General features: G+C 39.6%; 2 protein-coding genes across 5 annotated transcripts in view; both read left to right on the top strand.

Annotated features, from left to right (window-relative positions):
* chst8 (carbohydrate (N-acetylgalactosamine 4-0) sulfotransferase 8) overlaps positions 1–1582 on the top strand; it is a gene marked incomplete at both ends in the record, with an annotated part of 115335 nt that extends 113753 nt beyond the window's left edge. The window contains one exon of the mRNA XM_083914322.1: positions 395–1582. Within this exon, the coding sequence (XP_083770448.1) occupies positions 395–1582 (1188 nt within the window). The remainder of the gene's footprint in view (positions 1–394) is intronic.
* A 22043-nt stretch (positions 1583–23625) lies between these two features.
* The window catches only part of kctd15b (potassium channel tetramerization domain containing 15b), a gene marked incomplete at its 5' end in the record, with an annotated part of 28978 nt that continues 27291 nt past the window's right edge, over positions 23626–25312 (top strand). The window contains one exon of one of the 4 annotated variants that reach the window (XM_083912092.1): positions 23626–23676. In XM_083912092.1, coding sequence (XP_083768218.1) covers positions 23626–23676 — 51 coding nt within the window. Of the gene's footprint in view, positions 23677–23782; positions 24334–24609; positions 24683–24961; positions 25098–25312 lie in introns of those variants that run through there. The other 3 variants (XM_083912091.1, XM_083912090.1, XM_083912089.1) reach the window with 3 other exon arrangements.

Consider the following 25312-nt stretch of genomic DNA (forward strand, 5'->3'; position numbering starts at 1 on the left):
GCATCATCTGATGGTAATAAGGCAGTAGATGATTCTAATTTACATTCCCCATTAAGTGTTTATAAGACATTTATTTGATATTACAGCTCAGTTTATTGATAGGTCATGGATGGCGCTAGGTAGTGTGTGACATTTGCATGTAACAAAGTTAGAACTTTGTGTAAGGTGTGGTGAAACAGCACCATCAAATGGCCTATGTGAATACTGCAGACAGCATGTGAGGTAAATGGGACTGTTTCTGATAATGCAGCACAGATTTATAACCTCATTAAGTAAAAAAAAATCAATTCATTGTTCTTGCACATGTATCCATATTATCATCTGAAAATGTTGCTGTTTGTTTTGGTCACATCTGTTACTTTCTACTTCAGTCTGTGTTGCTATTGTTTTCTAGACGCTTTCTACGCAGGACAAAGAGAGAGGGAAATCTGAAAATTATCAGGACCACCTGACAACAAAAGGCATCTTGTCCAGCCCGATTCCTCCAATGCAGTTCCCACACTTTGAGAAAAATGGACAGACAGCCACCCCAGGGTCTCGGGAGCAGAGTAGACAGACACCCACCCCAGGGTCTCGGGAGCAGGACATAACATCCCTTCGTGTCTCCAAAAGACAACGCAAGCTGCTAAAAACAAGTCCACCAATCTATCATACAACCAAAAGGGATTCTTCATCCTCCTCTGCTTCCTCCTCCTCAACCTCAGTTTCCTCCCCTCCTGCCTCTAGCTCTTTCACCCCTAATAGCTGGAAAAAGCTTGCTGATATTCAGACAGAACGCCGGCAACTGATAAAGGAGATGTGTGCCAAGTACAAAAGCAGCATCTCTAAAACCATCACAGGTAATCATGTGAGAAACCTCTTTGTGGAGGACAAGTACAAGTTGTTGTACTGCCAGGTGCCCAAGGCAGGCTGTTCCAACTGGAAGAGGACCCTGATGGTGCTTTCAGGCAAGGCCTCCGATGCTCAGAGCATTCAACATGACACAGTCCACGATGGTCATCATCTCAAGGAGCTCAACAGCTTTGACCATCAGGGAATAATGCACCGTCTGGAGACCTACACCAAAATCATATTTGTCAGAGAGCCCTTGGAGAGATTGGTGTCGGCTTACAGGGACAAGTTTGAAAATCCTAACAACTACTACCACTCCCTGTTTGGGAAACCCATCATCTCCAGGTACAGAAAGAACGCATCCTTAGAAGCCCTGAATACAGGCAATGGGGTCACGTTCAAGGAGTTTATCCAGTACATGCTGGATGTTAACCGGCCTGTGGGAATGGACATCCACTGGAATCAGGCGAACCTGCTCTGCAACCTTTGTCTCGTAGACTACGACTTTATTGGTAAGTTTGAGAACATGAAGGAAGAGTCCAACTTTCTTCTGCGATTGACTGGTGCTCCGCCCAACGTCAATCTGCCCAGTTTTAAAGACAGGAACCCAGCTGACAAGAGAACCTCGATGGCAATCACAGAACAATACTTTTCACAGGTCAGCACGTCGGAGAAACAAAAAATATATGACTTCTACTACATGGACTATCTGATGTTTAACTACACCAAGCCTTTTAAAGATTTACATTGACTGCCTCCTATCAACTCTTGAATCCCAGTCACATTTCACGTCTACATCACTACCATGATAATCATCTTAACATTAAAGAGGCTAACTCACATGCTCACATGGATATGCACCTAAGCAGAGATATCAGATACTAAACTTCCTCTGAATTTAGCAAAAGCTGTTTTTATGGATACATTTCTACCAGATTATTTTCTTTTTCAGACAGCTGTGTGATTGAAAGGTCCATTTGATATAAATTACTCTAAATTCACCTGAAACAGTTATTGGTTATTGGTTATGTATTCAGAACTAGCACATGGGGAGGTACAATATTAACATTATGAATGTTATGCTTCTAAAAAGAAGTTTATTGTTGATCAACAGGCTTTAAATGATGCCTTACCGTGAGTCAAATAGGATTTGCAAATGTGTTTTATGGTTTGATTTGACATAGGCACCACATAGGTGCAATTTAAGCTCTAATCATAGCCCTGAAGTAAGAAGTGATTTCTAAGATAAAGATCAAGTAATGATCCCTGCAATGTAGACTGCTGTGCTTGTTCATTTGAATATCCACTTGAAAAATTTGCATTTACTATTGGACTTACAGCAAATGAGGCATCAGTATACCTCGCTGTATCATACAAAGACAGATATTTAATGTAAATGGTTTTACTTAACATGAGCCGTCACAAAATGAAACACTATAAATAGTACAAATCTTTGAAATGTGTCAAGTGCTGCCCACTCGGAAGCTGTGTGCACTTATTGTAGCATTTTTGTACCTCTAACTTTGTCGGTTATGTTTGTGCTTTAGTCTAAGATATTCATGTGCTGGAGGTCCCCTATCACTAGTGGTATTTACGTGGCTGGCTGTTGTTAAATGCAGGACATCCAGGTACTTACAGGGAACAAAGTGTTGCTGCCAATATCTCCTAATGCCTGTAAGTGATACAGACACACTAATCATTCAGTTTCCACAGAGTGCTAATGGCACTGAAAGGAAATGGGTACAAGTCAACCAAAAGACAATACAGATGGTTAAACCTGATTTCATAACACTCATTTTAAGAGGATAAGAAGAAGAAAAAAGTGTTGCCAAACTACTCCATCTTTCACACTAAACACCCCCTGAACAGCAATTACTTCATCTCACAGTCAGTACTCCATACCCTCTGTATGTATCACATCTATTCTACACCTCCATATAGGCTTTTTCTGACACTACTGTGTACAATTGTATAATGGGCATTCAGATGACTATATATTTTTCTATGTATTTCTAAAATATATATATTCAGTGCTTTTGGTGTAGGTATGTTTCTTTCCTTCTTCTCATTTCTTGTTCTTCCAGTATTAACAGTGTAGAGTTGTTGTGTAGAAGAGGTTCTTTCCAAAACGAAATATCCGCCAGATAACATTCAAGAAACTTAAGTGACTGCCATTTAAAATGCAGAACATAACAATGGTTTGATTGATGAATTGATTGATTTTTTTTTCTTTAAACGAAAATGGATATATACATTTTTGGAAATTAGCTCTTTTATTACCTATCCCTGATCTGTTTGGTCTTTCTATATGATAATAGACCCTGTACAGATGAGCTGCATTCCACCTAGTTACCCATCCTGGCTAATGACATTTTTACCCATAGCAACTGCACTGTGCATTTAACGTAAGACATGAAGACATGAAGACATGAAGACATGAAGACGGGAGGATTACTGATGGACCTGTTTGTTTTACAATCTTTTTACCTGCAATCTTTGGAAACATAACACTGCTAAAAGACACAAATCGAAAGGTAAAGTTTCCTGTGTGTAACATTACTAGACTGGTATATTCCCAACACATCACCCAGCTGGCACTTAAGTCAGAAAATAAATCTGTACTATTATGAACTATGTGATGCAGGTCATACCACATTACAATGTGCACTAGTGGAAAGAGACTGAGACTGAGCACAGAGCACAGAGACTGACGATTCTTATGACCTGAGCATTCATACCTTTTTAAATTAGGGCTCTATTACAGCCAACCCTTTTGTAAAATTTAACATGTCTAAGAAGCGGTACAATTTAATATGAGGTGAAAAAATGGAAAAGAACCATTCATCAGATAATCACATACTGCAAATGTCCAAGGTTATTTTGACTTATGCTGACCACAGCGACGTTTTGGCCAAATTAAAGTTGGTTTAAAGGAGAACTACATCCATTTTCAAAATTCATACATGTTTTTTCTATGCTCTATAACAGTCCAAAAAAATAGGAAACATGAACAACTCTTTCCCAAATATAAAAACTACACTGCTAAAACTGAATTTTGTGATGTCATCAAGTATAAAGTGTTGAAATGCTCCATTGACAATGAATTGGGAAAGATGTTATAGACACTAAGAGCACCCAATGGAATTTTGTGAGCGTATTAGTAGCCTTTCTGTTTCACAAAAACTGCCACTGACAACACTAAAATAGAGTACAGTTAATTTGGGTATACACAAGGAAACAAACATTCTGTGAGTCTACAAAACCAGTAGTCTGGCTTACCGAATGAGTGCGTATAACGCCTGACATCCGGTACGGCACCCTTCTGCTATGAGTTTTACAAGGGTACTGATACTGCGTCCAGGGTTTGGATAATCCTCCAATAATGGAGCTTAATCTTCTATGTAGCAGCTCCAGACTTTATACTTGATGATTTTACAAGTTTGAGACGTTTTTAGTTTCTGACTTTGAGAGAGAACAGCTCATGTTCACAAATATCAATTGAACTTTCCTTGCCCATGGAAATAACATATTGGAGTTCCCCTTTAATCTTGAAGTAAGTTTAAGCTTACTGTGCAGTTAGTGTGATGAAGAAAAGACTACATGTGATGACTAGGACACCAAAATACTGAATAATGAAGATGCAAATGAATACTGGGAGTAAATAAAACCGATAATCTCCCATAAAGTAGCAGCCACTATTCAGCTATACGCCTTGTAGTTCACTGGAGATGTGTTATTTGTAACAAAATACTTTATAAAGAGACGTATTTGAGAAAATGTATATTATTTAAATCTATATACATTATAATCAACTTTTGAAGAACTTTAACAATCTTGGTGGTATTACCCTTTCACGGTGATGGTAATTGTATGAACTATGTCAGTATACTGTGTTGGCTTTTGCAATTCCAAAATTGAATCTTTGTTGAGGTTGTGATCAGATTCTTTGTAGGTATAGCCAATATCTGGCTAAAACAGCTATTGCATTATGATGAGTATTACTCTTGCAAATACTTCGTCCATACCTGCCATTTAAGTTTTCTTGGTATGTGGGTGTATGGACAGATTTATCAAAACCGTAATTACAGTAACAAGTGAATGTATAACTGTTTATTGTTGGTGCAAAAGTGTATAAAATATGATCTTAAGCCCTTTGCCTTATTTTACACTGCCAATCAAATGGTGTATTTCAGGAAGACATTCTTCAGGAGGTTATTATTTCTGGCTAATGAGTGTCTACTAATAAAATTGTGTTTAGCATTTTCAATGTTTGTTTTCTTTTCTTCTTTTTCTCCTTGTTTATTGCCTCAAGGACAATGCTGATTCTGACCTTTAGAGTCAGTTAATGAGCTAATAAGTTCCAGGATGAGAATCTGTATTGTAAGGCTTTGCTTTGGATTATTGTTTTTTGTTATTTTTTGGTACATTTGTATTTGTGCCATTTTACACTCATGATGATGATTTTTAATTCTGAAAAAAACAGGACTACGCATCTGCAGCCATGTTACTGGCTCGAGAGGCTGCAGGCACAGCAGAGCTTTGAGGAAAAGACTGGTTTTAGCATGCTAACATGCTTGCAATAACATCTTGAACATTCTGTTGTTCGGTATTATGTTAAACATGTTCATCACGTAGTGCAACTGATGGGAATGTCACTACTTTTGCAGGTATTTAAACAAAAGGAGTAATTTTGACAAGATGAAGATGCTAAATGAAATGTCAACAAAGATATTATAATTCATCTGGAGGGGGACGTGGATGTCTTTTCAAATTTCATGGCAATCCATCCAATCCGATTTCATTTGAAGTCACAACCTCATTTACCATTAATTTTATTTATTTAAAACTTACAAAAACACATTGAGGGAAAACCCTAATTTTCAATGGCCTCCCTATAAACACAGTGGCCCTCATTTATCAATCTTGCGTGAAAACGTGCGCAGATCTGAGCGCAGAATTGGTCGAAGGACAGGACTCACGTGTGATTTATGAAACATTCGTATCGGACCAATCTCAGCGTACGAATGAGCGGGCCTTGATAAATGCGGCGGCTGAATTTGATTGTCATTAACATGTTACGGCCTTAAATATTCCTGGTTCGGAGGCCTCGCCCACTGAGGTCAAACATGGAGACAAGGAAGACGGGGAAGAAAAGAAACTTTTCAGACACAGAGATGGGCATCCTGACATCTGAGATGTAGCAAAATAAAGATGTGCTTTTTGGCAGTCTTAAGAGTGGAATAAAAGGGGCCCATGAAAAAAGCTGTATGGAAAAGAATAACTGAGGCAGTCAACCCGAAGCAGCGCTCCACTGTGGCGTGTGTGCGTGTGTGCGCACTGCTGAACCTGCGCTCCTGCTCTGTAGCGGGGTTTGCCAGCGGGGTTATTAGGTATTCCGTTAGAGGATAACCTTTTTCAACTACAAGAACCATACCAAAATGTTAATCATCTGATACCTTGTTTGATTTAATGCAATTTATCGAGGGTAGCCACTAACCGAGGAGATGACTTGATGTATGTACGTTCGTTTGATAAATGAGGGCCAATGAATGAATCTGAAAAAACAAATATGCACCAAACATAGTGATATAATGCAATGTCAATGAATGTCTGTAGAGTTTGTACCAATCCATCTAATAGATCAAGATGGGGCATATTTCCCAAAATAACTGCAAATGTAGGTACACAGCATCTGGCTCTGTCCCGTTCCAGCTGTGCTTCTGCGCTTAGTGCCACAGAGGGTCTTAAAGGGGCTAAGCTCCTTCAGTTGTATTTTTTGTGCCTATGGTTAAGCGTTATGTATCTATAGACAAATAGCAAAACAACTAAATTATTGGCAGAGACACATGTGACTACTGCTTTACTGTTGTTTGAGAACATGCGCTGCTGATGTTGGAGGAGATCGATAGACATGCAGAAAAGTAACCAAGAGCCTCAGTTTGCCTTCTTATCCTGATTGATTTAAAAACCCTAACCCTAACCCCATTGAAGTAAAACTTTCAACCCTAATTTCACCCCCCACCCCCCCACCAGACAGAAGGGAGACAACGACAGGTAAGTGAAGGGATGGAGGGAGAGCTGCAAGCTGCAAACAGCCATTTCCAAACTCCTGAAGTGCTATGTTCTGATGTGAGTGCTTTGATTAATAAATTTATTCTGATTGATTTGCTTTTAAAGCAGTAGCCTTTTGTCGTTGTTGTTTAGCCTTTCTATAGCATAGTTAAGTCCATACATTTTTATTTTTTGGAAAAAAATGTCAATCCCTCTCACAATTTTGAAAAGCCCCTTCAGCCACTTCACCTGGCTCCGGCTCCGTCGCAGACTACAGACTACGGCAGCATATTTTGTGTATTACAGGCATGAATGCATATTTGGATTTAGCTCATTCAAACCTCCTCTGTGATCTGCTGGTCAACATGAATTTATGGGCTGCAAAGACATCAACATAAGTAAATGAGAATAACTATATGGACTGCATTCAAACACAGTAGGTGATCACAGAGAGCAGGAGAGAAAGCACTTGGGTTTTAGAGGGGATCTGCAGTATGTAATGTATGACAATATGCAGTACTTTATGCACTGAACTGATTTACTGATTTAGGTACAGCTTTAAGGGACTTTAAGTTAGCCTAGTACTGAAGTCACATTACTAAAGAGGTTGATACACTTATGTTATTAACCAAGAGTTGTAAAAGTATTTGTTTGATGTTTGCACAGTGAGTTAAATTGTGTGAGACTGTTTCTGAAGTGTATAGTTATTTGTCTAAGAGAATATTTGTAAAATTGAATGCAAATTGAATATTCCAAATTAATTTAATAGTACTCTCTGATCTAAAGAGTAGCCCTGAATATATTTTTGTCTGATAGCATTTAAATCGCACCTGCCAACATAAATCATCATAAAATAAGGTAACATAAAACATAAAACTAATCTTGTGTCGGTAGTAGTGAGCTACTTATAGCTCATTCATTCTCAACCACCGGTCAATGAGTATCGTATCAACAGATATCACAGGGATAATAGAGCATCTAATACCGACAAAACCAGCTCTCAAAGATTGTTTGTTGACAAGAAAATGGTTTCAGTTTCACTTTAAAAGAAAATAAACCCCCTCTCTTACGTTCAGTTATGTGTCATCTGTCTGTGATGTTCGCCAGGGGGATTTTGTAATAATTACATTTTCCTTTGGTGCAGTCTGACTCACCTACTTCTACTTCATGTAGTGGTTTCCAACATTTCCCAGGACAGCCTTTGAAAATTCCTAGAGAATAACATGTTTCATCCAGCTGTTGGTTTTATATGAGGGAGGAAAGAGAAACAACGAGAGCAGCACAGTTTCCAATTTTCCAGTTCAGCTTCTAACAATTAAGTTTTATAGTCACAACAAAGAAAGTGTTGACTATGACTAAAATCAAGGTACCGTTTTTACTGTCTGCCCTTTGATGGATTCCTCTGAGTATGATGACTTGACATTGATGCAGAATGGCAGCTCTAAAGAGAAGCTTCAAGGCTTCAGGAAAAAAATCTGTCACTTATTAATTTACTTCCAATGGGCATAGATCATTTAACATTTTTAATTTGATGTCATTTGATGGTGCATTCCACTATTTTTGCCTGGTAGAGAGTAAACTCCAACTACAAACTCACAACAATAAGAGTTGATGAGTTATATGATATGAAGATCTTCTGGCTCACGTGTTATATCCAGCAGAGTCCTCTCTGATAGTCAGTCCAACGTTATATGAGCAAAGAGAGACAGATGTTTTTTTGGCTTTCTAGATATTCGACTTTTTCGACCACTGGCTCCTTTACTTTTGTAAATATGGAAATTACTAAAAATGTACGTCACTAGTTTTGATGAACATTCCACAACCAGTGTAACACCAGGCCAGAATCACTAACCAGATTTATTCATCTGATTTAACACTTTGCAGTTAGAGTATCTTCATGAAATAATATACTTTATTAATCGCAAAGGGGAAATTTTGACATTGCAGCAGCTTGGAGAAAAAAGACAAAGACAATATGCAGAAAAAAACTATGCGATACTTCTCGACAATAATATATGCAACCTTGGTGTGTATAAATACATGACCAGCTGGATCACAGTGAAATCATCTATGTTAATGTTCGCTTTGTTTCTTTTAGTGGTTGAATTGCATGTCATGACATTTTAACCAGTCAAAAAACAAACCCGGTAAATAATAAGATAAAAAACACACATGTTGGGGAGAAGTTGGCTTTCACGCCTTTCTTTCAGAGAGGCTTTTCAGACAGAAATAACTTTGGTTTATGCACCAAAACTATTGGTAAAGTTTAGGAAGAGTTAGTGGTTTGGGTTAAAATAAACCTTCTCTGGCAAGAAGCCCTGTGCTAACTCACATGCCAAACTTGTCTCTGAATTTTACATATTATAACCAGGAATTTCTCAACACATTTAATTGTTACACCCTGGTATGTGCATCTCATCTGGGGGAATATTAACCACCTGTAGTTACAAACTAGAATTATTACCTTGTGGTTGTTTGTCTCCGCCAACCAGTCAAGTTTCAGTTTACATCCAAACTATCCAGACTTACATAATATATGTAGTGACTTTGAAGAAGTTAAATAAATAAGTGTATTTTTTGGTGAAACATTGATGCTTCACACACATCTACAACTGGGCAGCACAGAAGATCTTTACCACAGTTTAAAGTCAGTCAGTCATCAATTCAGTATCCGACCAAATGTTGTTCCTTCTGTTCTGAGTTATGTCGTTGAATAAAGGACAGAAACATTATGTTGTCACAGTGAAGTTGACCTTTGACCTTTTGGATCATCTCTTCATTTTATCCTTTTAGAAATGTATGTGAAATGTCATAATTAAAGAAAAAAGATTGCCTTCAGCCATGGACGTTGCCAACGTGGAGGCCTGACAAAAAGGCAGAAAAATTGAGCTTGTGTTCAGCTCGACGGCAGGTAGCAGATATTATCTCCAGCGTATCTATGTCTCAAATGGGTTTCAAGTTACCTAGTTAAACCCGAAGCACAATAAAATTGGAATTAAAGATATATTTAAAGACAAACCCTAATTGATTAAAAGTTCCATAATAAACCTTTTGACCTTTGCTGCCAATAATTTATGTCCAGTATTTTTAACCATTTACATTTGCTTGTTAATATGTACATAAACACAAGCCAGTTGGGAGTTTTTAACCCTTCAGTTCAGCCACAGTCTACCCACAGGGATGTCTAGATCCACTATGTGTCACAAAGGGTTTTAATTCAGATTACAGCCCCTGAGGATAAGTAACCTCACTTCACCTCACACACCCACACTGTTTCATGTCTAGAAGTGAAACTTTTCATTTTGAGTTCTAAGTGCTTTTCAAATTGGTGCTTTTATTCTTCCATCATATGTAGCCAAGTGGCGCCTGTTCTGAGAGAAATTATTTGCTTCATTTCCATTCTGTGATTAGATCCGAGTAGCGGCCGTATGGTGCCTGAATATGAACTAATTTGTATGATTCTCACACGCTCTACCTACATTTAAAAAGGGAGGAAAATCTGTCACAGCAGCATTTTCGTCATACTAGCATTTTGCCTTCCAATTGTTTTAAGAACAAATAGTATTCTTTTGTTGTTGTTGTGTGGGTATGTGTGTGCGTTTGCGTGAACGTTGCGACTATGTTTATGCTTGTGTGGCAGATGAATATTGCAGCACAAATTGATCACTCTGTAGAGTTAGAAATTTGATTAAATGCTCAAGGCTGATTTCCGCAACAGCTCTTGTATAAGTCATGAGAGCACTTTGGGGGAAGTTAAAACTGTGAAGGAAACAAAAGCCATCCATTTACCTCATTAGTGTGCGTGGAAAATCTTGACATGCTTTGAAGAGAACGTGCTTGTGTAGTTAAATCAGCTTAAGGGCCCAAAGCAGACATACAAGGCAGGCAACCAAACATCTTCTCCGAGTGATAAACAACCTCGCCTTGGTTTGGAGGACTGTAAAAAAAAAAGAAACTTTGCTCCATTTTTCAAGTATTACTATTATAGGTTCCTCAGTTAATCTACATGTTTGCCTTGGAGCCAGCATTAACAGGGCTGATGACAAGTTTCTGCTGATTTGTCGACGACAGAGCTTCATCGTGCAAACATTCACAGTTACACACACGTATAGTACAAAGACTCAGTTGCTCACACACACTCACAGGCTCTACAATGGCAACAACTGCATCAATGCCATAAGCAGAACAAAACCAATTTGAGGGTTTGACTACTCGGTTCCTTGGGGCGACATTTGAGAGACAGAAAAATATCTCCTCAAGCGTCAAATACAAAACTTCTCTGATTTACATGCATGCCAGGTTAATTCTCCCAATTTCACATGAAACCCTTGTTTGTTTTGGCAAAGCACGCTCCAGACACGTCTCTCAGTGATATAAACCTCATTAAAATGATTTGCGGGAGCTCTGTTATTAATCAAGCAAAGCAAAATGACAAGTGGGAAATAATTTTACGGAGGAAATCTCAAAGTCCTGTTGAGGATATGTGCTTCCCCCGACCCGAATATCCCATTTGATTAACTATCTGAGCGCTTTAATCAGCATGCTGCTCATGCTGGAAACAAGCACTTATGTGTCATTTGGCAGGATGGAGCCAGTGAGAATAGTTTTAGTGAAATAAAATCTGAATCTTTCACTTTGTATTTCTTTTCCTCCTGTGCTCCATCTGGAACTTCCAATGCCATAAATCACTTCCAATTGTACACTGTTTGTTTTTAATTTCTCAAAAAATTGGACGCTCTGAGGTTCGGAAAGAAATATTTAAGAATTATTTAAATGTACTACACAATTCAGATGGGTGTCACTGAGGCAAACATTTTACAAAAGGTCGTTATGTTATTACTGTATATTGAAAATGCTGGAAAGCCTTGCTGTGTATTGTTTCATACTGTAGACATATTGTACATAACCACAAGATGGCAGTACTGCATCTGAAATATTACAACACTGGTCTTGCTTTTGGAAGAACAATGCACCCTTTCAAGCACACAGAGCTCTGTGCCGCAATGTGAGCACTGGTACCCAATTTGCTGCCGCCACCTGTCATGCTTCTGTTTTGACACTAAAACACCCATGAAAGCCACTGCAAGTCTTCTAATTAAGCTATACGCTGGTATTGACATGAATTATGCAGCAGCTTTAATGAAGTTGAATCAATAAACACAGGATCTATATTGAAACCAGCCACACAAGCTGCTGTGGGCAGAGTGGTTCTCTAACCTTGGGGCGATGTATATCTCTACCTGGCTGACACAACGGCTCGGAATGGCGGAAACATTTGGGTTGATGAAATAATCCTCCACTCTGATTTCTCACATTTAAACGACCACAACCCCCCACCCCCACCCCCGATTCTAATGACAGCATATTGTGGATGTATTTTTAATGTATCACATCAAGGGTTGAGGCAAACATCTGGTGGTGATGCTGATGGACAAGAGGAGGAAAGAGGTACGCAGACATGACAGTGTTAAGAGCAGGTGAGGAAATGTGAAGATAAACCATATTTATTAATCCATTAGAACATTTTAAAAAACATACACACACACACACACACACACACACACAAACATCCATAAGTTAAGTTGTAGATCTCTTACTTTTGTAAAGGTAATATATCAACTGTTCACAGTCCTTATAATGATACAGAATCGTCATTTCTCTCATTGGCATTAGAACAAGGTGTGCAAACTTTTGCAGTTGATTTGTGTTGCAGCATTGGTCGCTTGTTCCCAACAATGCCTTCCAACAGTGAGCACAGTGTTCCAATGTTGAAAACAACATTGCCAACTCTCTTGGCTGAGCAAGAAGTCAGATGACATCACACAACAGTTTGTAATTTAGTATGTTTTCTGTGTCAAAGCACGGTGATCATACTGTTTGTATCAGACGAGAAGATGATCAGCATGGATAATACCAATTTGTCTCCCACAGAAATATTAAACATTTTCCATCATGGTCCGAAAAAATGTGTTCGCTACTGTTAGGTTGCCAAGGACTGTGAGAAATCCTCCGACAGACTCTGTATTGGGCAACAGTATCTGAAACTTAGTGAGAAAGCTGCTGAGAGGGCCTGAGACATAAATTGTTTGCAGTGGTGGAAGAAGTAATCAGATGTTTTATTTGGTAGAAATATCCTTAGATATACTCTGTTACAAGTCCTGCACTCAAAATACAACTGAAATAGAAGTATAAAAGTGTAAGGAAACTATAAAACTAAACTTTACTTAAAGTACAAAAGATGACAATACCACTCATTAAGCATAATGACTCATTTCAGAATAATAAAGATTACATCATTCGATTATAGTTATTGATGCATTCATGTGTTCATCTGTTTAGTGTTGCAGCCGAATCAAGGGATCAATAAATGTCTTTATCATAATAATATCATCATTTATTTGTTGATTATATTTTGTATTACTAATCTGAATCTGCAAAGTAATTAGTAACTACATTTTGTGGAGTAAATAGTACAATATTACCCTCTGAATTGTGTAAGTGTTAGGCAGCAGAAAATTGAAATACTCAAGTCAAGTAAAAATACCTAAATGTACTTAATTTCATTCCCATGTGTTTATTTGCTGGGAAACAATATTGTGCCCTTTCATGTCCAAAACCCCACTGGTGAACAGACCTCCAATCACTCCAACCAACAGAAGTCTCATTGTTATGTCTTTTTGAGTACACAACTGTAGCGCCAAAGTCTTCTTCACGTATTCCCAACCAAACAGTGTTGCTTCTTAAGCAGAAACAACAAACATGTATGAGGAAACACCTTGTGCTGGGATCCCCTGCAGTTTAAAACAGCTTAGCTTCTTTATCAATAAAGGTGCATCACACATCAAAGAACGCTTCAACCTCTCAAGTTTTATTCACTTTGGAGCAACTCTCAGAGCTTCAACAGTATTGAAAGCATTTTCACGTTCTCCTCTTATTTCTTCATTGCTGGCAGCTCTCACAAACACCCAAAAAAAAGGCAGCCACTGTTTCTCTCTACTGCTCCCTTTCAAGGAGAGAGCAGAGCTTTCAATGAATCAACCCCCCTGCTCCTGCCGTGTTCTGAACTGTGTCTTCCCTTCGTCAAGCAGCGTGAGTGATAGAAGTGACAGAGAAGACACCTGCCCTGAACCACCGCTGACAGAGAGGGGGAAAAAGAAGGAGAGAAGTGGAGGGAGGGAGGCGCACTGCCTGATGGGAGTAACGCACAACGAGGCAACAAACTTGCAGAGACTATCACTTATAGTGACAGGCCAGGAGGTGCCGTGCTATTAGCAGGCCGTAGGGTAGGCCCTGAGCGCGGCCCGTCCTACCTACGATGGATGGGCCTCTCTCCTGGGACTAAATTAATACTGGGAGTCGAGTGAATTGCTTTTGGAACAATGTCCTCCTAAGGAGCTAATCAGACAGGAGTTATCTAGAAGTGCCTGTAGGCTGGCTGGCGTGGCTGCAGCTCTGTGGCTGCCTGGCAGAAGGCAGGTGCACCATGCCGACTCACAGCAGCTCATTCCCGAGCAGGACACAGTGGTTATTCATTACTCTGGTGATGATGAATCCCAACATTCAGAGTTTCCAAGCAAAGAGTTTTACTGGTAATACTAACAGTAAAGAAACATGGCAGGTTTAAACTGAGCCATTTACAGAATTAATTAAAACTAATTTGGACAATATAGTAAACTTTAATTGATTATTCAGCCAAAAGAGGGCATGAGATCAAGCTGTGGACATTCATTCATCCATTCATTCATTCATCGTCAACCGCTTGACCCTGTCGGGGTCGCGGGGGGCTGGAGCCGATCCCAGCTGACATCGGGCGTGAGGTGTTTACATATTGTCACCTTATAATGCTGATAGGGTGAATGTGTTGGCAAGCAATGACTACAGAGCAACCTTAGCATTCATTTGAATGTTTCCAGCCAATATTCGCTCTCTTTTTAGCTCTGTTATGCTCTCCACTGAAAACTGAGGGAGATATCTGGCTCTTTAGCTGCTGAATGCTTCACTATGTTAGCTAGCTGCGAAGTTGTTTTTTTCCATTCTGTGCTGAGCAGTTTGTGAACAGTCAGATGGGTGAGAGCGATGACAGTGAACCCAACAGCCCAAAAGACTGCAGGACAAATGAGCTTAAACGGTGGAATACTTTTATGCTTTTTACTTGAAGAAAGCAAAGTAGTATGTTTGGAATAAAAGCTTGTGTGTTTAATATACTCTATGCAACTGACATAGCAACCAGAGGAAACTGATTTTTGAGCATTGGATTCATATTTCCAGACAAAGATCTCATGTCTGACAGTGCTTTTCTAGTCATCTACACACACAGTGGCTTCACAGAAGTGGAGTAATGCTCCATATCAGAGGTATGAACTGACAGGATGAGGTCAGAGCAGAAACAGAGGGGGAAAACAACACTGAGACACACATACACACACTAGTGAACCGTAATGATGTGTAAGAGAGAATCAACTCTGGTTGCATGCATAATGGAAACCCAGTATTACTTATGGCCACTTAACCCAAAGTGTTGGTGAAAGAAAGCGATGTCTGTGGGGCTCTGGCATCTCAGCCTGCATCAGGCCAACCCGGGAGAGATCAGCGCCTCTGGCGAGCCCAGTCCCGGCACTGTCTTACCCTCTGGAGGACGGCAAACACATTTGGACTGATTCACTGCACAAAACAGATACATCATAGGTTAACAGGACTGTAACACCATATGCAACAAAAAGTGTGTGAGTGTGTGTGTGTGTGTAGAAATATGTATTTGTGTGTGTAGAAATATATATAGTATATATACTGTTCAAAGGTTTTTAGGCAGGCGGGAAAAAATGTAAACTAGAATGCTTTCAAGAATGGAAGTGTTAATAGTTTATTTTCATCAATTATCAACATGCAGTGACTGAACAGAAGAGAAACCTAAATCAAATCAATATTTGGTGTGACCACCCTTGTGTGTTTGGGCTCGTTGTCCTGCTGCAGAATACATTTGGGGCCAATCATACGCCTCCCTGACGGTATTGCATGATGTATGAGTATCTGTATCTGCCTGTATTTCTCAGCATTGAGAACACCATTAACCCTGTCCAAATCTCAAACTCTATTTGCAGAAATTCAGCCCCAAACTTGCAAGGAACCTCCACCATGCTTCACTGTTTCCTGCAGACACTCATTATTTTACCTTCTACTACAGCCAGATATTTCAAATTTTGACTCATGAGTCGAGTGATTTGGCCTTGGTTCCACGTTGGAGGTTCATCTTCCATGATGACCACTTCTGTCCAGACTCCTCAGGACAGTGGATGAGTGGACCTGGGTCCCACTGGATTCTGCCAGTTCTGGGCTGATGGCACTGACATCTTCAGATTTTGAAGGGAAAGAAGCTTGATGTGTCTTTCATCTGCTGCACTAAGTTTCCTTGGCCGACCACTGCGTCTACGATCCTCAGCGGTGCCTGTTTCTTTCTTCTTCTTCAAAAGAGCTTGAACAGCACATCTTGAAACCCCAGTCTGCTTTGAAATCTGTGTTTGGAGAGACTATGCTGATGCAGTATAACTACCTAGTGTCTTGTTGCTGTGCTCAGTCTTACCATGGTGTATGACCTATGACATGAAACTGTCTTCCACAACCTCACCTCAGTAGCCTAAAACTTTTGAATAGTAGTGTATTTACAGTATATATACTGTATAACATTGACTAATTTAAAGTCAGAGTTTCTGAATATGGACTGTGTGCATTTCTCTGTGGATGAGCGTTTTGGCTTTCACAGTATTTATATCGCACCTCAATCTGCTTTATAATAAAGACATGGAAATCCTACTTTTTACAATACAAAAATTTCAAAATAGAAATACTTACATTCAAACAAAAGTACAAGGCAGAAGTGTTATCAACAAAAAGTAGTCAAAACATTGCTCCTATTACTGATATGATATACTGTATGTCCCATTCTTAGCTTGTTAATACTGTTGTGTCAATGTATAAGGAGAACTTTCCTGCTGTAGCTGGTCGACAGCCTGGTAGTTTAATCTAGTCGTGAGGTGATTAATGGTTTAGGAAAGAAAAAAAAACAAAAGTTCTTCTACAAATTCTATATTAGTTATATTGTTGCTCTAATCTTCTCTTCTCAAAACATACTATTATCCCTCTGACTTGCACTGGCCCGCCGGTGGGCCATGCCGACTTTATGTCTTTTGGAGGCTGTAGCAGGCTCTAAAGAATCCATTGGTGCTAACCATGTCATGTTAGACTGTCAAGAAAGGGGCTAAATCACGCTCCAAAGTTACACTAAATTTTCCATTTTCAAAGTGGTCCCTTTACCTCTGACCTCAAGATATCTGAATAAGAATGAATTCTATTTGTACTCACGAGTCTCCCCGCACACTTTATGTTCATTCAGACAGAGAAACATTTCTGCACACCGGGGTCCCTAAACAATCTTGGAATAACACATATTGGTTCTGACTGGAAAGCTGAGACTCTTATATTATTTAATGAGCCAATGTATTCATGTGTGATGATGTTGGTCCCCATAGTGGCCATTTAATTGTAGCGAGAGCATTTAAAAAAATAAAAGAAAACTTGACCTCACTGTAAGAAATGAGCTGTTGTGACCTCTAGGACAACCAAAGCCTTGTGAAACTTTACAACCACAAGCTAGAGAACTTGAGCAGTCAGAGGATGGATGGATTTCCAGAACAGAAGTACTCGCCATCCAATCAGTGAAAAATGCAATTCCTGCAGAAATCTCCAAATGTCAAAAGCTTATGGCCCCCCTCAACATCCCCTGTCCCCCACCCTCAATACTCCCCAACTAGACATTGACATAGTCACATGGGTTGTAAGGGTCGTAAACCAATCTTTAATCATTATATTTCATAAACAGTATCGCTATATTTATATACTGTAGAATCTTAATCTGAAAAGTAAACGTATAATGTAGTAAAAAGGTACAATATTTCCCTCTGACATGTAATGGAGTAGCAGTATAAAGTAGTATTAAATTTACTTTAAACAAGTACAGCACGAGTAAATGTACTAACATTCCACAATCAAGTGCAAACGAAAGCTCATAAGTGAAATTATGCTCTCTTATTTATGCTAAATAAAAGCTACAAAACTATTTTAAGAAAGTCTATCCCTCCATATGGTATGAGTTTAGAGATTATTTTACCACCCACTGTTCTGTTTACTGTAAGAGAAGTAAAACTCAAAGGACATGATGACACGCAAAACTGCGTCATTCTTTGTGTGGCTGTAACCAACAAAAAATAAAACATTACCGTTCAGAGTATGAAAACTGGATTTTGGGTAGGATTGCATGTTGTGACCATAAAATGTCATCAGCCAGCAGCCTCAGTCCCTATCAGGCTGTCTGCTGCACAGAGCACTCTCCTCTAGCCTTGGGCACTGGCCACACTAGCTGGTGCACCCCCCCCCCCCCCCCCCCCCGCCTCACCCTCTCACTCTTTCTCTGTCTGTCTCTCTTTCTCTCTGTCTCTCTTTTACCAGGGTGCAGTGACCCACCCTCCACTCCCCTCCCTGTCACCCTGAGGCGCTCAGCTTCCATAGTGTCAGTGCGGAGGCCTCAGTGTTGACAAAGCAGCAGGCCTTCAGAAGACACATCAAACCCTGTCCCTTCTCTGTGCTGAGCTCAGTGCACAACAAAAGGACAGGGACTCCAGTTTCAGTCTCAGGCCATTACTAGACTCAACAACATGGCTACAGACAGAAAAAGGCCCTTGAGGATGCAGTACGTATCACGGGTTACAAACACGAGCCGGATCGGCTCAAACCGTTCAAGACGAGATTCGTGTTCTGTGACTGTTGTGGTGACAGTGTTGTGATGGATGATTGTAAATATAAAGCATAAGTCAGGGCTGCGGGTTGATGCCATCATGACACATGCACTCTAATGAGGACTGTGGGTGCTCCGCAGTGCCAGGGACTCAGCCCAAGGCACGTTGAGCGGGGGGGGGAATGGTATGTGATGCATACCAGATGTGATTGGAGACATCACACTGTTCACGTTGTTACTGCTAACCAAATAGTAGCAGCAACAAAAGCAAAATACCATTTTTCTTCTGTTCACATATTCAAAGCATGATGCTGGATATGTGTAAGACTGGTTTAAGCCAGAAGCACAATAACACATTTCAGAGGATCTTTTAAGAATTTCAGAGAGTATTGCACTTAAAATAAGTGCCTGTTAGGAGAGGTGGTGAAGAATATGACAATGGACATAAAATGAAACCACACAGTTTCATCCCTAACTTCCTGACTAAACACAGTAAATACCTCAATTCTTGGCATTTTGTGAATGTATCCATTACATTCAGGTCATAATTTAACCTTTACCCACAAACAGAAGTTTGGTTAGAATCCTCCTCCAAATACGAGAATGGCCTCTATCTGAAGGCCTTCTTCACAGGTAAGTTGTTACTTACAGCTTGTATAAACTCTGTGATTAGAGCCTCAGACCACATGATGGCAGCAAAAGAGATTCTTTAGCCAAATCTCATCTACTGGTCCAGATTTTGATGTTTGTAAGACCAAAGAAGTGATGTAATGATTGGATTTATTAAGGTGACTCTGAACTTGAAACAGAAATCCCCTCTAGTTTTTTATGAAGAAAAAAAAATCAATTTTGGTTTGAAACAGGACATCAGCACTTGAATCAATAGTTAAGCTGTCACTCAGTTACACTTTAATTTGCCCTGTTATATATATATATATATATACGTATATGTATGTGCAGAAAATTTCTGAGGGCAGTGGTTGCTAACTGAGTCACTCCCCAAGGAGTCGAAGGTAAGTGTTAATTAAGGGGATGTGAGAAAGTATATAGTGAGGAATAAAAAAACATTTCTGTTGCACCAAAGTCTGTTTATTTTGTCAGATATTTCTAAAATCATTGTTTTTCACTTATAAAATACTAAATATATTACCCTCTCAAGCTTATTGTTTAGCAATTCCTAAGAATAAAGTTACAAGTAAAGTCCTCCAGCGACAGCTTTACTTGAGTAACATACAGAAGTATATGTTAAGTGTCAGATAAATAGTAAGTCAAAGGGATAATAAGTAAAAAATATGAATTGCCAAAAAGTAGCGCCTGTGGATGTTCTATTATTAGAAAGCTGCAATTTACTGTTGGAGTTATAAGATGGAGCTAATTTAAGATGTTACACATTGATAGGCATATGATGATGTATTTTTTAATCTATTTTATTACATGATATGTTTGTATAATTTTAGTTTGTCAAGGAGCAACTATACAAAAAAGTATACTTAAATGTATTATAAATATAATTCAAATTTACAAAAGTCATTATACTTTTGACCTTTTTTTTCTGACTCAAAGTCAAGGACTACTTTAGTACACTCTGCACTTGAAGGCGACAAAATAGCCCAAAGTACAGTTATATATTAAAATGTACTGTGTACACTCTTTTACAACTATAACTGAAGTATAATATTTTTTCACAAGAGTAAATTAATATTTTTTTAAAGTACCTTATTTCCCTCTTTACGTTGGTTAGAAGTATACTTGAAATGTACCTCTGCACTTACACGTGCACTGCTCTTTATGGGGTAAACATCTACTGTGTTGGATGTTTCCACCAATCATGTGATAATCTGAGTGAATCAAAGAGATCATTTGACAGCACCAGGGTCAGTGCAGCTTCACCTGTAAAAGTGAGATTTGACTCATAACAGTAACTCTCAGAACAAGTACACAGAAAGTACACACTCTCTTTGTGCTCAGCTTTTTTGGAAACTTAATTGCTGGCATTAAGCACTTGAGGGAATTCTGCTGTGCTTGTTAGGTGTTTGTGTGCAACACAACCCCACACGTTCTATTAATAAACTGACACCCTCTCTCTCACTCTCTCACTCTCTCTCTCTCTCTCTCTCTCTCTCTCTCTCTCTCTCTCTCCCTCTCTCTCTCTCTCTCTCTCTTTCTGAAATAATGAACAATAAGTGTCGCTGCTGCACCTCAGACATACACCAACATCAAGCAGAATGTCAAATGGCTGGAAGAATGGAGCGATTGACAGCAACCGGGCTCCACGAGGCATGCAGATTACCAAAAGCAAGTTCTGAATGTTCTTTTCAAACTTTCTCCACATGCCAGAGGGGGAAGCAGGAGTGTTGATCTCATGTGAAATGCTCTAAAGAGATTTTTGCAAATGCCCGCATTTAGAAGGGCGGATGTGACTGTATTGTGTCTACTGTTTTCACCTCAGTGCGTGAGTACAGTTTGCAGGTGACCTGGATTACGTGGATCACAAAAAGACGCCCATCGGCCAAATTACCTCAGGGCTTTGATGGAAATCACCTGAATTTGAGAGTTTAAGAAAAACATATGAATAAGATTATGAAATGAATAGCTCTCACAAAATGATCAGAATAAAATAATATGTTGTATATATTAAGTGACACCACAATTGCTAATGTAGGTCATTAACAAACAATAGTAAATAGATGGAGGAAACTAAACCTTTAAGCCCAGACAGAACAAGTCTTCTACTAACCTCAACCTCTGAATCTATATGGGCGCTTCCATGTACAGTAATCTTTCAGTATGATGGTTTATGCATACCATTGCTCCTAACCAGAAGATGGTACTATGTCCCAGCTTCCTGAGATCCAGCATCATTAGTGTTTAAAAGCAAAATGTATTGATTGATCAGCGTGGGACCCTGACCTATTGCACAATCTCCAATTCCCACAAGACACAAACATAAATCACACATTTAGTTCATCAAACCACTGCTTTTAAGTCTAATGAAGTGTTTAACTGTGTTTAGAATAAATGAACATGGCAAAATGGTATTGTAGCATGGACTAAGATTACTTCATAATCTGTCAAAGTACAGTAAATAGGGTAAGGGAATGTTTATGAGGATTTCTTAGTAAAAGTGTTTATGCTACTTCATGTTGTAACTAAAGAGTAATACAGGATATGTTAGAAATGCTTTAAAAGTCATCTACTAGTAAAAAGGACGAAGCTGTGATCACAGAGAAAGGCACAATATTGTCCTGTCTCAGCCACTTTAGGCAACACTACTAATAGCACCTGCTTTTGAACCTACAGGCAAAGTTATTCGTATAGGGTCATGCATTAATTCACTTCATTAACATATGATGGCTGAAGGAGACTTTGAATTTTGTGACTGATTTTCAGTAGTGCCTTTCATGTATGCAGATTATAATCGTTCTTATTAATCATCTTAACTCGAAACTTAGCAAAATCTATATAGATTTAGTGGAAACCTCCTTTAAGGAAAACCAGAACAGAGCTGTTATCTCTGTCTGTGCGTGCATCAGGGAGACGAAACATCAATAATCTCATTACTTGGGTCAAATATTACAACCAGATCTGCATTTTTCATCCCTTAAAATGAAACGTAATGTCTTTTTGAATCATGGCGATGTTGATGTGTCAGAAATAGAGATTTTTTTTTTTTTTTTTATGAAAAAAAAGAGCTTGGAGTGTCATTTCACCTGCTGATGCTGGTCAGGGGGGCAAATGTTTGGATCTGTTGTAAAATCTCAGAGCTGCATGCAAATCTTCAAGATGACCTACTTCTTCCCTTCGACATAGACACTCCGCTAAAATCCATAAATTAAGGAAATTAACTGATGGGGCCGGGGGCCACTTTGTAAGCTATTTAAATCTTTAAATTTACAACATCCCTGCATACTTCGTGTAATTGAACTTACCCCGGGCTTGTTTCCTTTAATGAGAAAAAAAATCCAGTTTCCCCTCCAGTCTGTACCTCTGGAAACAACAAATCTGTGCCAGAGGGGAAGATGGGATCGCTCTGAGGCGCGCTGAGGTCTGTCTAATTAGACTTTGCCCGCTTCGAGGAGAGACGCATTCTCACATTCCCACTAGTCCTGCTGTCAAATCGCAAGCATAACAATTTTATTTCCTTTTTAAATACTTGTCATTTATTACTTTATGCATAAAGTAGCGGTAGAAAGATGCTATAAGTCCTCAGGACTCCAGGGAAATCTTATTTTGGTGTTGCCAGATGCCAAGCAAAAATAAGACAATTTAAAGTTCCACAGGATCAATTCGAAAGTATGTGGATTTCTTTGTTTGTTTGTTTTTAACAATATGTTTGTTTTTTAAACAATAAAAACGGTTCTCAAAAAGTGAGACTACAGTATATTTCCTGTGGACCAATAATAAGTTCCCACACTGGTTGGCGCCAAATATCAAGAAACGAATATTACACCTCTCTCAGGATGCTGGTACAGAGTAATTACTGGGCTCAATGTTGCATCAATTATTCACAGTTATTTACCCGCAAATAAACAAACATGCAAATAAATAAATAATCTTCTCCTTGGTGAGAGCACCTGCTTAACTCTTAAAATACGCGCACCACTTTAGCGCTTTATCACCTGCAGTTTGTCTTTATATGTTTAAAAAATAATAATAATCATCATCCAGAACTTAATTTTTTTTCTAAAAAAGTCTGCAGGCAGCCTGCTTTCATCAGAGGGTGAAGAGAGGGGGGTGTTCTGGGCAGATATCTCCATCTAAGCCCTGCGCTATAATTGAAATGGCGCATTTGGCTGCAGGCGGGTTGTGAGGGCGCTTTCTGCAGCAGCATGCATGCATGTCCATAGACGTCATTTGATTTTAATGGCCTGCAGGAAATTTGGCGTTACAACTCCAGACATTAAGGCAAGAGAGAGAGGGAGAGAAAGAGAGAGCGGGGACGCGGGGAAAATCACCGCATGAAAGATATTGGTTCAAGGATATCTCTTCATTTTCAACATATTTTTCTACTGGGACTTTATCAACAAGTTACTGCGCCTTTATTGCATGTTGTCTGGGTGAAGGACTATGGCAGCTCGCCTGGCTTTAAACTTTAGATAGAGGCTGGAGATGGAGATGGAAATGTATGCCTACTAGCTGGAACTGCCTGGGGAACTATTACATCAGACGAAATGACAATGATTAAAATCTGCTTTTTGCTGCTCTAAATCTATTGAGCGACAGTTGCCTGTTAGGTTTCCTACCCCGTCTCAATCACAACTTCACACCGTTAAGAGGAACGGTCTACTTTAGCCGGGGCAAAAATAGATAAGTTATTGTATCTGTGCAGTCATAATTTCGAGAATAGGGGGGGTATCACGTTTTCCTTCCTTGAGAAAATTGCCTGGGCGAGAGAGCGGAGTTGAGCTAATTGTAGCCTAATCCCTGGCCCAGAGGCGCTTGGGCAGCCCGGAGCAAGAATTTTCTTTTTTAGCTCTGCTCTGTTATTTAGAGACGGATTATTGGCTTTCTTCTTCTCATAACAAACCACAGGGGCAGTTTCATTTGGGCAAAAAAGCAGACAAGAAGCTGAAACACGAAGCAGGATTCCAACAAGAGCGCACATTTTTACGCGTATCCAAATAAGAGCAAAGAAGGGGAAGGAGATCATCTCATCTATGTACAAGGTAAGGACGCTTCCTGTGCGCTTTGGTACAAAGAAGCTTGGTGAGGACAGGTCGAGCCAGCTTTGCAATAGAGCCTTTAAAGCCACAGAGACTCTGTGCGAGCAGCCCATCCCGGCCACAGCCTATAGTGTCTTTTAGAAGGCAGTTTTGTGTGGGATACGAGCAAAGACTTGGCAGCTCCACGCGGCAGTATAGATTCGTACAGGAGCTGGATGGTGGCGGTGTAGTTGTACCACAAACTCGGGGGCATTTGGAGAAAATATTTGAAAATTTTGCGGGTTACGCGGAGAGCAGCTGGGACTGACCGCCGGCACGGATTTCCTCTGGATTCCCGACAATGTTTGAAACGGTAGGACGAACATTTTAATATTACAGAATCTAATGTTTTTACCAACAGTGCTGGCTATAGTCTGCACAGTTTCCGAAGAGTGTATAGTCGAACCGGTGCTAAAGAGTAACGTGGGTACTAAAGAGGTTTTCCTTCTTTTCTCACAGACTGGACAGTAAACACGTGTGGGTTGTATCAAGCGGGTGATGAATTACACGTGTCGGGATTATGCTTTTTAATTGTACAGCAGGAATAAGACGCCATGTTGAGCATTTGGTAGAATTAAAGGCAGAGCACGGCTTGGTGTTCGTGTGGAGTGGGATGTTGTATCGGATTGTTCCCTGTTCCAACGTTTCCGTGACCGTTTTTTGGTCATTTTAATCGTGGGCTATTCGGGTTTTGTATGAGGATGTATTGGCCACAGCACTTGAACGGGGTCAGTAGAAGGAGACAGCAACACTGCAGCTCTGAGGGGAAAGTTGATGCTAGGAGCTGCTGTGATTTTGTGGAGAAATGTATCATATAGTGTGTGTGTGTGTGTGTGTGTGTGTGTGTGTGTGTGTGTGTGTGTGTGTGTGTGTGTGTGTGTGTGTGTGTGTGTGTGTGTGTGTGTGTGTGTGTGTGTGTGTTGGGGGATGTAGACTGTAGACT

Source organism: Echiichthys vipera, assembly GCF_963691815.1.
Source record: "Echiichthys vipera genome assembly, chromosome: 1".
Lineage (NCBI taxonomy): Eukaryota > Metazoa > Chordata > Actinopteri > Perciformes > Trachinidae > Echiichthys > Echiichthys vipera.